We start from the raw sequence: 13,228 nt of genomic DNA, 5'->3' as shown, positions 1-13,228 counted from the left end.
ATAGTGGACACCAGAGCACGACACAGGCCTGTTGGGGTTTGTAGGGTGTTTGTCTGTCTCTCTGTCTGTCTCCGTCTGTCCTTCACTGACTCTGTGTCCGTCTCTGTCCTTCTTGCTCTCTGTATCTGTGTGCGTCTTTTCTGGAGCTCAAGAGTGAAATGTATCCTTGCTCCTGTCGTCTCCTGCAACACTTGTATTTTTAGATGCGTGGAAATGTATCATTTCAAAGTCTCCTTCATCCCCTGTCGTGATTCCTGAGCTTAATCTATTAAAATAAACCACTGTCTCTGAATCAAAGACTTTCCAGGGAAACTGTGATTAAATATAGGCCAGTCGGCATCTTAAATCCATTTTTGTTTCTCTTGAAGTGTGCTTCAGTCTCTCTTCCTCCTAATCTCCCTCTGCACTAAATCCATCTTATATGTCTTCCACGCAGGATTTATCAGATTGAATATAATTATATTTATGATGCCCAAGTATGACTTCATGTAGGTCCTGTGACCAGGTGTTCTTCATTAGTTCAGGTGTATCTTCATTAGTTCAGGTGTTCCTCATGTAGTTCCGCTGTATCTTCATGTATCTTCACGTACGTCCTGGTTCTCGTTTCAGACGTGATGGTGGGGATGGGCTACAACCTGGAGGAGATCCAGGAGTCGCTGGCCAAGATGAAATACGACGAGATTACTGCCACCTACCTTCTGCTGTCTAGGAAGAGCTCAGAGGTCAACACACAACCTCTCCCTAAACTCCTACCTTGACCTAGCCTTAACCTCTTCTTAACCTTCATTTGACCTCCACCTACTGCAGTCTAGGACGAGCTCAGACATGGACAAACTGGTAACCTAACCCCCTGACCTCCTGTCAAACTGGAACTTATTTATTATTAAGCTCTGCCTAACCTGACCTCTACTTAACGCCCAGACTACTCTCCTCTACTCTCCTCGATCTCTATTCTAACACTACCCAGAGGGCCTCCTCCTCTTCATTGTGTTCCAACGTTGTATTTCACATCCCCTCCGTCCCTTTAGCAACAGATAACGCGAGAAGAGTCTCAGCTGTTCAGCCACTTAGGAGCTGTAGCCTATATCTAATGTGTGTGTGTGTGTGTTTGTGTTTCTGTGTGAGTGTATAGATGGAACCCAGTGGCTCCAACAGTAACCTGTCCCTGGCTAAGCCCCGCCCAGCCAGCGAGCTGAATGGTCAGTCCCCCGCCCACCTCAAGGTCCAGCGCAGCGTGTCCAATCAGAAGCAGAGGCGCTACAGTGAACAAGGTAACACACGCGCACACACACAGAATAACAACATAACTATGGGCCCCATAGGTGTACAATTGCAGATGCTTTTTTAGACGCTAGTTTATCCAAAGCGACTTACATCGGTTAATACACACGTTGACCCACCGACGTCAGAGTCAACCATGCAGGGCGACAGCCAGCTCGTCAGGAGCTGTTAGGGTTAAGTGTCTCGCTCAGGGACACGTCAACACTTAGCTAGGAGGAGCTGGGGATTGAACTAGCAACTAGCAGTTGGGGATCGTTACAAGACAACTAGCAGTTGTCTTGTAACCTTTCAGTTACAAGACGACTGCTGTACCTCCTGAGCTAAGCCGACCCTGGTGTAGATGTGATGTGATGCTAGTGGTCGTAGTGACGACCAGGGGACCGTGTGACCTGGTGGGAGAGGAGGCTGGTTCTGATGGAGCTGTTAGTGCGTCACGTCGCATTGATCTGTTGTCCGGAACTGGTTCACGGCTGAGATAGGAGAGCACATGGAACCTAATTAATGCTCACTGACGCCATACTACGCATTAACACGGACCTGTGTCCGACTGGTATCGATCCTTTATCATAGTTATAGAATACCAAACTACGCATTATCTCTGCCCTGTCTCTGGGACTGGTATTAATGTGTTGATGTATTTCTATGTTGCTGTATCTCTATATTAACGTGTGTGTGTGTGTGTTGTATTTCTATGTTGTTGTATCTCTATATTAATGTGTGTGTGTTGGTGTATTTCTATGTTGCTGTATCTCTATATTAATGTGTGTGTTTGTGTTGCTGTATCTCTATATTGATGTGTGTGTGTGTTGGTGTATTTTCTATGTTGCTGTATCTCTATTAACGTGTGTGTATTTCTATCCTGCTGTATCTATATTAACATGTGTGTGTTTGTGTGTATTTCTATGTTGCTGTATCTATATTAACGTGTGTGTGTGTGTGTGTGTGTGTGTATCTCTATGTTGCTGTTACTCCATGTAATGTGTGTGTGTGTGTATCTCTATGCTGCTGTATCTCTATAACGTGTGTGTGTGTGTGTGTGTGTGTGTGTGTGTGTGTGTGTGTGTGTTTCTATGCTGCTGTATCTCTATATAACGTGTGTGTGTGTGTGTGTGTATCTCTATAACGTGTGTGTGTGTGTATCTCTATAACGTGTGTGTGTATCTCTATATAACGTGTGTGTTTGTTCTATGCTGCTGTATCTCTATAACGTGTGTGTGTGTGTATCTCTATATAACGTGTGTGTGTGTGTGATTCTATGCTGCTGTATCTCTATATAACGTGTGTGTGTGTGTGTGTGTATCTCTATAACGTGTGTGTGTGTGTGTATCTCTATATAACGTGTGTGTGTATCTCTCTATATAACGTGTGTGTGTGTGTGTATCTCTATAATGTGTGTGTATCTCTATATAACGTGTGTGTGTGTGTGTATCTCTATAATGTGTGTGTATCTCTATAATGTGTGTGTATCTCTATATAACGTGTGTGTGTGTATCTCTATAACGTGTGTGTATCTCTATAATGTGTGTGTATCTCTATATAACGTGTGTGTGTGTATCTCTATAACGTGTGTGCGTCCCTCAGCGGGCCAGAACGCGGCCCCGGGCTCCCACTCCAAGCGGAGTCAGACCACGGTGGGGGAGGGGCAGGAGGAGGGGGGCGTGGCCCTGAGGAAGCCCTCCTCCGCCTCCTCCACCTCCTCCACCTCCGCCCGCACCGGGCTGTCCTCCAGCCGCAGCGCCCCGCCCGCCAGCCCGTTGCTCGGCAACGCCAACAACCCCAACAAGGCCGACATCCCCGACCGCAAGAAGGGGGCGACCACCGGCCCTGCGGTGAGACACACACGCCGACACGCAAGCGCACACACGCGGACACGCACACGCAAGCACACACTCGCTTAGACAGACAGACGGACACACAGGAAGAGGAGGGAGGGTCAGACAGACAGACAGACAGGAAGAGGAGCGAGGGACAGACAGACGGGAAGGGGAGGGACAGACAGGGAGGGAGGGACAGACAGACAGACAGGGAGGGAGGGACAGACAGACAGGAAGAGGAGGGATTGACAGACAGACAGACAGACAGGAAGGGGAGGGACAGACGGACAGGGACAGACAGACAGGGAGGGAGGGACAGACAGACAGACAGACAGACAGACAGATAGGAAGAGGAGGGAGAGACAGACAGACAGATAGGAAGAGGAGGGAGAGACAGACAGACAGATAGGAAGAGGAGGGAGAGACAGACAGACAGACAGGAAGGGGAGGGACAGACAGACAGACAGGAAGGGGAGGGACAGACAGATAGGAAGAGGAGGGAGAGACAGACAGATAGGAAGAGGAGGGAGAGACAGACAGACAGGAAGAGGAGGGAAGGAGAGACAGACAGACAGGAAGAGGAGGGACAGACAGACAGACAGACAGACAGGAACAGGAGGGACAGACAGACAGAGAGGAGGGAGGGACAGACAGACAGACAGACAGACAGACAGACAGACAGACAGACAGACAGACAGACAGACAGACAGACAGACAGACAGGAAGAGGAGGGAGGGACAGACAGACAGACGCATAACGATTATGTCAGTTGTGTTTTCATGGTGACGTCGTTTTCGGAATAGTTGTTTTTGTTTGCAGTTGCTTGTGATTTGGTGGATGTTATGGCATTATGTTATTGTTCATGTTGTTGATGATGTTGTTGTTGTTGTCTTAGAGCACGGCGGCGTCTGCGGGGATGACACGGAGGAATACGTACGTCTGCAGCGACCGCAACAACACAGACCGCCTGGCTGTCATCCCCAACGGCAAGGAGAACAGGTGAGACCACTTCCTGTAGGCTAATCCACTTCCTGTAGGCCGCCACACTTCCTGTAGGTCAACTCACTTCCTGTAGGCCAACCCACTTCCTGTAGGCCAACCAACTTCCTGTAGGCCACCGCACTTCCTGTAGACCACCGTACTTCCTGTAGACCACCGCACTTCCTGTAGGCCAAGCCACTTCCTGTCCCCCTTCCGTCCAGCTTGAGACCTGGGGGCGGTCCCAACAGAGGGTATTTTGTCTTGGACCCGGACTTGCTTGCTGCCCATTTAAGGACTTCCTGTGTACCGCATGTCAAGAAGAGTGTTTCTGAATACGGAGCGTTCACCTGCTGTCACCTGCTGCTCACTCTTCCTCTAACTCTCACTCTCTCTCTTTGTCCCCTTTTCTCACTCTTCCTCTAACTCTCACTCTCTCTCTTTGTCCCCTTTTCTCACTCTTCCTCTAACTCTCACTCTCTCTCTTTGTCCCCTTTTCTCACTCTTCCTATAACTCTCACTCTCTCTCTTTGTCCCATGTCTCACTCCTCTCTCACTTTCTATCTGCCCCCCCTGTCTCACTCTCACTGTCTCTGGCCCCGGTCTCACTCTCCCTCTTCCTCTCTCACTCTCTATCTGGCCCCATATCTCACTCTTTTTCTCACTATCTCACTATCAACCTCCCCCTGTCTCACTCTTCCCCTCTTTCTGGTCACATGTCTCACTCGTCATCCCACTGTCTATCTGCCCCCTGTCTCACTACCCCTCTATATCTGCCCCGTGTCTCACTCTTTATGCCCCCCCTGTCTCACTCTACATCCATATATGGCTCCGTGTCTCAATCTTTATCTAACTCTCTATCTGGCCCCTGTCTCTCTTCCTCTCACCCTCACTCTCTATCTGGCCCCTGTCTCACTCTCACTCTCTCTCTGGCCCCTGTCTCACTCTCTCTCTGGCCCCTGTCTCACTCTCTCTCTCTCTGGCCCCTGTCTCATTCTCTCTCTGGCCCCTGTCTGTCACCCTCTCACTCTCCCCCCTCACGCTGTGTGGTTCTGGTGCCTCCTCACCCTCCTCTTCCTCGGCCAGTCCGGGCGAGGGGGTGTACGGCCCCTCCCCCTGCGGGTCGGGGGGTCTGGGGGCCTACGGCCCCTCCCCCTGCGGGTCGGGGGTCCTTGGGGCCTACGGCCCCTCCCCCTGCGGGTCGGGGGGTCTGGGGGCCTATGGCCCCTCCCCCTGCGGGTCGGGGGTCCTTGGGGCCTACGGCCCCTCCCCCTGCGGTTCGGGGGCCCTTGGGGCGGCGTGCTCGGGCTCCCCGGGGGGCTTCAGGTACCCGGCCCACAGCCCCCCCTACGCGGGTCAGGCGGGCTGGAGCCCCCTGCCCCAGAGCCACTCCCACCTGGACTACGACACGCCCACGTAAGACCGGACCGCCTGTCTGTCACCCGGCTCCGCCTCCTGCTCCTCCTGTCTGCTCCTCCTCTGGCCCGGGTTACCCTAATCCTGGTTAACCTAACCCTGGTTTACCTTACCCGGGTTAGCTGCCCCCTGGTTAACCTAATCCTGGTTAACCTCCCCTCCTTAACTTCCCCTCGTTAACTTCCCCTCGTTAACTTCCCCTCGTTAACTTCCCCTCGTTAACTTCCCCCGGGTTAACTCACCCTGGTTAACCCTCAGCCCTGGTTTACCCACAGCCCTGGTTAACCCACCCTCGTTAACCCACCCTGGTTGACCCTACCCCGGTTAACCTACCCTGGTTAACCTACCCTGGTTAACCTACCCTGGTTAACTCACCCTGGTTATCCCTCAGCCCTGGTTAACCCTCAGCCCTGGTTAACCCTAAGCCCTGGTTAACCCTAAGCCCTGGTTAACCCTCAGCCCTGGTTAACCCTCAGCCCTGGTTAACCCACCGCCCTGGTTAACCCATCCTGGTTAACACACCCTGGTTAACCCTCTGCCCTGGTTAATCCACCCTGATTAACTCACCCTGGTTAACTCACCCTGGTTAAGCCTCAGCACTGGTTAACCCTCTGCCCTGGTTAACTCACCCTGGTTAACCCTCTGCCCTGGTTAACTCACCCTGGTTAACTCACCCTGGTTAACTCATCCTGGTTAACCCTCTGCCCTAGTTAACCCACCCTGGTTAACCCTCTGCCCTGGTTAACCCACCCTGGTTAACCCTCTGCCCTGGTTAACCCTCTGCCCTGGTTAACCCTCTGCCCTAGTTAACCCACCCTGGTTAACACGGGCCAGGCCGTCTGCAGCTCAGGTAGACACAGGTGACCTCTGTGACTCCAGGACCGGTTCAGGGCCTCTAAAGGAAGGGGTGGGGTTCACTAGAGCCCCGCCCATTGTTCACTGTAGCTCCTCCCACGCCAGGGAGTTCTGTCTGTCACTGCAGCAGTACAGACATGTCTGTTCTTTGCAGTACCTCTTCTGTTCTGATTCTTGTACTGTCTCAGCTTCAGGAGAGGCCCTGGATACAGGAACCTTTACTATCTCCGGTTCAGACCAGGCCCTGGATACAGGAGCCTCCACTATCTCCGGTTCAGACCAGGCTGGGTACAGGAGCCTCTAGTATCCCCGGTTCAGACCAGGCCCTGGATACAGGAGCCTCTAGTATCTCCGGTTCAGACCAGGCCCTGGATACAGGAGCCTCCACTATCTCCGGTTCAGACCAGGCCCTGGATACAGGAGCCTCCACTATCTCCGGTTCAGACCAGGCCCTGGGTACAGGAGCCTCTAGTATCTCCGGTTCAGACCAGGCCCTGGATACAGGAGCCTCCACTATCCCAGCAGGGGGTGCAGTGAGTGGTCATGTGACAGGCTGGAGCGGCGGTCTTTAAAGAGCCCCTCGCAGGGGCTCCAGTCGGTGTGTTGGGACAGGATGCAGCCGATCCAGTCGACTGTCCTTGCTTGTTTTTAAGGCTGGATTCTGAAAGGCCAGAATAAATGCAGTGATCATGAAATGGATTTGCTGCATACTTTCCCCCGTGAACGGTGCCCTTAACGAGGCTGGAAGGCCACCGGTGGGACGGCCCGGCCCGTTGTCGCGTCTTGTGACCTCCTGGGAGTCACAAGACGCCAGCAGACACAAGGTAGCTCTTTATAAGCGGGGCTAGCCGGCTTCGAGCCCACACGCCCAATGGGTTAGCCGCCGCGGGCTAAACACGCAAAGGTCAACGCTGTGTGAATGAAGTTGGAGTTTTACATTGGTATTCATCATGGTCATTTGATTTCAGTTGTTCCAAGAGGTGCTTGTTTCGACGTACAGGTGTGATGTCATGAAGATGTGGTTCTACCTTTCCCTGCGATTATAGGCAGCAGGTTATGAAGCCAAACTGGTGCATTCTCATGTGGACCGAGTCCTGATTTGTTTCAAAACCGAACTCAAACTACTGTCATATGGCTCTAGTTCTTAGGACCTCATTGACCTGGTTGACTTTATAACCAGTAGTGGCAGGATTGTCAAGTGGGCAGGGACCCCTGACCCAGACCTGATGGTTCGGGGTTCGATCCCCAGGGTCCGAGGTCTTACCGAGCAGTGGGTGAACTGGTTCTGTAGCACAGCCTCATTCAGCCCAGAGGGAATCCCCAGTAAAGGGGTCGGCAACCTTTCTGGTCACCTCCCACCAATTTTTGTTATTCATAACAAAATAAATCAAAGCTCCAGGGAGCCACGGCAGAGGGCCGGAAAAGCCTCATTCGGCTCCAGAGCCGCAGGTTGATGACCCCTGCCCCAGCAGGTCGTCATGGTCGTGATGGTAACGCTGTCTCTTCCCCCCCCCCCCCCCCTACCAGTAGCATGGCGGTCTCCCCGGGCAGCCAGCGGACCCCCGTGGCGTCCACGCACAGCGTGGCCAACGCCACCACGCCTGACCGCCTGCGCTTCCCGCGCGGCACGGCCGGCCGCAGCACCTTCCACGGGGGCCAGCTGCGGGACCGCCGCACGGCCACCTACAACGGGCCCCCCGCCTCGCCCACGCTGTCCCACGACGCCGCCCCCCTCTCCCAGACGCGCAGCCGTGGCACCAGCAACCTCTTCTCCAAGCTCACCTCCAAGCTCACGCGCAGGTACGAGCCCCCAGACCGACCGACCGACCCCCGACCCCCAGACGGGAACGTTCTAGATGGTTCCGTGTGTGTTCAGTCAGCTCCTAGTAGAACCTCACTTGGGGGGTTCCCACCCTGGTGGGGTCAGTGACCCCCGGGCTGGGTCAGAACATTCTGGGGACACCTTCCTGCATCTGCTGCCACACACATTGCTTCAAGCTCATCCACACCACACTAACCAGTCCTCACGCTAACTACTACTGGTTAGCAGTAGTCACACTAGGTACTACTGGTTAGCAGTAGTTACACTTACTACTACTGATTAGTAGTAGTCACACTAGATACTACTGGTTAGTAGCAGTCACACTAGGTATTACTGGTTAGTAGTAGTTACACAGATTACCTTGTGGGGACACAACAATATTCTGTATGTATGGGGCTGCTTCCAGCCCTAGCTTATTAGTCAGCTATCATCCGGGACCCCATAGGGAACTCAGGCGGCCAAAAATGGCTCCCGAGCCACAGATTGGGCAACCCCTACCAATCCTTACCAGACATCTACAGTAGCGTGCTGCTCCACATGGCCTTTCACCAGGGTATACTGAGTCCCTGTCTGGCTGCTAGGCTGACAGCGGGTGCTAAGCTTGCTAGCTTGTGGGCTAGCGACCTTTAAGCTAGCTACAGCTCTGGTCTTGAAAGAGGATGAAAAATTTATTTTTTTCCTATTATTCGATCTGATTTAATCAAACGCCTCCTGATGTGAATCTCCCTTTCACGTCTGCCGATTCCTATCACCTCCCATGTGTCTCCACTCATGCCAACCATCCATCCATCACACACACTTACACACTTACACACACACTTACACACACACACACACACACACACACCACACACACACACACACACACACACACACACACACACACACACACACACACACACACACACACACACACACACACACACTTACACACACACACATGGTGTGGTGGTGGTGTGGTTCTCATGGTGTGTGTCTGGTTCTGTTGTAGAAACATGTCGTTCAGGTTTGCCAAAAGGTAGGACCACCGGTGTTGCCTTCGCTCGGTGTGAACCATAACTCCGCCCCCCGGGGTCGCCTCAGACTGCTGCTTCACTAACCCCCCGCCACACACACACACACAAACACACACACACGTGCGCGCTCAGACCCCCGTCCTGATGCACACAGCCCTCTCACCACTAGGGGGGGTTTACAATGGGGTGGTCGTACACACAACCTATTGGACTCCTGCTGGGAGCGTGTTGTGGTAGTGCTGGTCGACTCCCAGCAGGGGGCGCTCCGTCTGGGTCAGTCTGCCACAGACTGCGGGGGTCAACCCCTGAAACGCTCCCCTCTCGGGCTGGGCTGGGCTGTGTGTGTTGAGATGGACCAGTGTGTCTCCCACTGGAGGGGGGGGGGGGCTGCTAGACCCTCAGCCGACCAATCACACGTCACCGCCTGGCCCCGGCCAATCACCACGCTGCGTGTATGTGTAGTGTAGTGTTCTGCCTGTCATTCAAATCTCATCGCATGCAACCGCACCCCCCCCACCCCCCCCCCTGCTGAGGCTGCACACACACACACACACACACACACACACACACACACACACACACACACACACACACACACACACACACACACACACACACACACACACACACACACACACACACACACACACACACTTCATGTCCCCAGGGCCGTCTGAGAGCAGCCCTCTCTCAGTGTGAGAGCTTCAGCAGCAGCAGGTTGTGTCTAGGTCTTGTTGTAGCTCCGGCATATCTCCCCTGGTGGGTCGTCTTGGAGGGGACCGACCCGTACAGTTAGTTGAGGGCCCGATGATAAAGGTCTTGTTGTTGGCCCTCCCTCTCTGAGCAGCTCTCAGTTCCTGCTCCAGTAACGAGTCTGTCTAGGGACGACAGTGTTGTGTTGCGTGGTTATAAACGTTTTGTGTTGAGGTAGTGTTCAGCCTTACCGGCAGGGTGTGACGGATTCATTGGTACCAAAAGTGTAGCCAAGCTGACGTGTTTGGTGTGCGTTAGCATGTTGAGGAGAGCCAGCGTGTTTGATGTAAGCTAGCATGCTAACCTGTAGCATTTAAGGGGGGGAAGGGTTTATTCGCCTGCTCGACAGACCTTCTAGAGATGCAGGTGTGTTCACATCAGCCAATCAGAAGGTAGCTGCGCGTAGCTATCAGCCAGCTAGCTCTGGCTCTCTGGTTCCCGGTTCTTCACGGCGGCCATGTTGGGAGAGGCCAGGAGCAGAGTGCAGTCCTCACAGAGTCCTGAAGCGTCATGGCGCCCTCTAGTGGTGATGTCCTCCACTGTCACCCCGACACAAGAGCTGAGACTCTTCAGTCTGAGGGAACTGTTGGTGGGTTTGCTCAACGCTAACCTCATGGTCACCATCGTCTTCATCTTCCTCATCCCACGGCCGCCCGCCCATCCTGTGTCAGCTCTTTGGTTTCACGCTTCAACCATAACATGCTGGAATCTTATTGGTGCAGAGGGAGCGTCGATGTCCCGCCTCCTTCCTCAACACAGGAAGTTAGGTTCCCCCCCCCCCCCACCTCCTCTTGATTTGACCTTCTCTCTCTCTGTGTGTAAATGTTTCTTCCCCACCCTTCTCTGCCCTGTGACCTTTGACCTCTCTGAGCAGGGTCAGTATTGACCCGGCCAAGTCAGGGGCTGCCGGGCCCCCCCCCCAGGGAGCACACGGTCTTAGTAAGTCTTCTGCACCGCTCTCCTCCCTCCTGCTCCTCCTCTTGTGTTCCTCCTCTTCTTCTTCTTCTCCTCCTCCTCCTCCCTGCTCCATCTCTTCTTCTCTGCTCCTCCACTCTGTGCTCAACTTCCTCCCTGCGCCTCCTCTTCCTCCCTGCTCCTCCTCTTCCTCCTCTCTGCCCTACCTCCTCTCTGCTCCTCCTCTTCTTCTCCCCACCTCCTCTCTGCTCTTCCTCCTCCTCTCTGCCCTACTTTCTCTTCCTCCCTGCTCCTCTTCTTCCCCCTCTGCTCTTCCTCTTCCTCTCTGCTCCTCCTCCACATTCTCTACATCCACCTCATCCTCTCCTCATCGGTGTGTTTTCCCGGGGAGCTCGTCTCATTGGCTGCCGTGTGTCATGGGACCACCAGGGGGTGGAGCCGTGTTGTTCTCCCTCCAGTCCGTCGCGTGTCGGAGGCCGAGGCCCTCGTCAGAGGGGGAGGTCCGGGGGCCGTCTGGGGACGGTTCAGCCCTCTGCTGCTCCCCCCCACCGACGTGACGCTCAAACGTCGGGCTCCTTCACACCAAGTCAGGCGCTCTTCGGAGCGGGGCCGTGCGGTCGGGCCCAACGTCACGCTGCGGCGGACGATCGCGACAGGAGACGGAGACGCCCACGGGAAGATGAACCTTGTTCACCGCGTAGCGTTAGCATCGTAGCATTCTGCGGTCGGCAGAGCAGCGGCGGAGATGGAAGAGGGGAAGCCGTGCGACCCATGCGCCAGGAAAGAGAGGCCACAGTTCACAACACGACGTCACACACCAACGGGGGCCGTGAAGGGACACGTTTGGTCTGAATTAGCCCCTTATTGCTGCACTGCATGCTGGGAGTGCAAGGACCCTGACAACCCAGTTCTGTCAACGAGGGGACTACAAGCAGCAGTGAGCCACAGCAGCATTGAGCTGTAGCTGAAGTTTTATTGTAGGTAATAAATATGTACAAAGTATTGAACGATCAATAGCATCCTGCGTACAAAACTATCAGCACATACCATTTTTATAAGGAGCCGTGTTAGGGGACATGCTAGGAGCCATGCTAGGAGCCGTGCTAGGGGCCGTGCTAGGAGCCATGCTAGGAGCCATGCTAGGAGCCAGTGTCTGCCAGCATAGGATCCATCCCGGGTGCATGTCGCTGCAGCCTCTCCATCTGCTGTGTGTGTGCATGGCTTTGACCCCCCCCCCCCCCCCCCCCCCCCCCCCCCCCCCCCCCCCACCAGACAGGGCCCTGGGGCTGCACAGCGAACCCCCCCCAGGCCCGACCAGCTCCATGTCCCTCCAGGCAGGGGGACTGGATCACCAAGACCAGGTCCTGGGGGAGTTGACTGTAGTGTCCGGAGCGGGTGGAGGGCGGGTGGAGGTGGGTGGAGCTGTGCGGGCCCTTGGTGGGTTCTGGGGCTCCGGGGGCCCGACCCTGGTACCACCGGGCCCGTCTGGTGGGACCAGTCCCCCGTCTGGCTGCTGTGGTGTCGTGCTGTGTGTGTGCTGGGGGGCTGTGTCATCAGAGCCTGGTCCTGCTTGGAGACCCGGTAGGAGAGTGGAGTTCAACCCTGTTGTTTAACCGTCGTTTCATTTTGACGTATATTTTGAGTTTCTCCTCGTGGTTCCGTTTGTCTCGTGGTTACATAGTATTGACCCCCCCCCCTTCCCCTGTGGCGCGGCGCTTGTGGTGGTGATGATGATGATGTTGGTGGTGGTGGGGGTGATGAAGGTGGTATTCATGTTCTTCTCTCCCTGCTGCCTCCAGAGTCTCCACAGAGTTTGAGAGAAACGGGAGACCTGAGGGCTCAAGGTGAGACGTCTGTCTGTCTGTCCTCCTGATCTGTGTCTGTCCTCCTGGCTGTCTGTCCTCCTGATCCGTCTGTCTGTCCTCCTGATCCGTCCCGCCTCCTGCTCTCTGTCTGTCTCTTTCCTCTTCCTCTGTCTGTCCTCTTGCTTTCTGTCTGTCTGTCTCTCCTCCTGCTCCGTCTGTCTGTCCTCCTGCTCTCTGTCTGTCTCTTTCCTCTTCCTCTGTCTGTCCTCTTGCTTTCTGTCTGTCTGTCTCTCCTCCTGCTCCGTCTGTCTGTCCTCCTGCTCTCTGTCTGTCTGTCCTCCTGCTCTCTGTCCGTCTGTCCTCCTGCTCTCTGTCCGTCTGTCCTCCTGCTCTCTGTCCGTCTGTCCTCCTGCTCTCTGTCCGTCTGTCCTCCTGATCTGTCTGTCTGTCCTCCTGCTCTCTGTCCGTCTGTCCTCCTGCTCTCTGTCCGTCTCTCCTCCTGGCTGTCTGTCTGTCCTCCTGCTCTCCGTCTGTCCTCCTGTTGTCTGCCTGCTGACCCGTGCCACTACTCGT

At 54.6% G+C, this 13,228-nt stretch overlaps 1 protein-coding gene across 10 annotated transcripts in view; it reads left to right on the top strand.

The window, feature by feature from the left end:
* Nucleotides 1-13,228, top strand: part of mark3a (MAP/microtubule affinity-regulating kinase 3a) — a 36,322-nt gene that overhangs the window by 21,991 nt on the left and 1,103 nt on the right. For 3 of the 10 annotated variants that reach the window (XM_030356072.1, XM_030356075.1, XM_030356074.1), the window contains exons 11-17: nucleotides 610-722; nucleotides 1,133-1,271; nucleotides 2,863-3,110; nucleotides 3,991-4,094; nucleotides 7,872-8,144; nucleotides 9,158-9,184; nucleotides 12,650-12,694. In XM_030356072.1, coding sequence (XP_030211932.1) covers nucleotides 610-722; nucleotides 1,133-1,271; nucleotides 2,863-3,110; nucleotides 3,991-4,094; nucleotides 7,872-8,144; nucleotides 9,158-9,184; nucleotides 12,650-12,694 — 949 coding nt within the window. Of the gene's footprint in view, nucleotides 1-609; nucleotides 723-1,132; nucleotides 1,272-2,862; nucleotides 3,111-3,990; nucleotides 4,095-7,871; nucleotides 8,145-9,157; nucleotides 9,185-10,809; nucleotides 10,875-12,649; nucleotides 12,695-13,228 lie in introns of all 10 variants that reach the window. The other 7 variants (XM_030356073.1, XM_030356080.1, XM_030356077.1 and 4 more) reach the window with 4 other exon arrangements.

The sequence above is a fragment of the Gadus morhua genome, chromosome 5 (assembly GCF_902167405.1).
Source record: "Gadus morhua chromosome 5, gadMor3.0, whole genome shotgun sequence".
Taxonomy (NCBI): Eukaryota; Metazoa; Chordata; class Actinopteri; order Gadiformes; family Gadidae; genus Gadus; species Gadus morhua.
The sequence above is the reverse complement of the archived record's forward strand: the minus strand, read 5'-3'. Positions and strand labels throughout refer to the sequence as shown.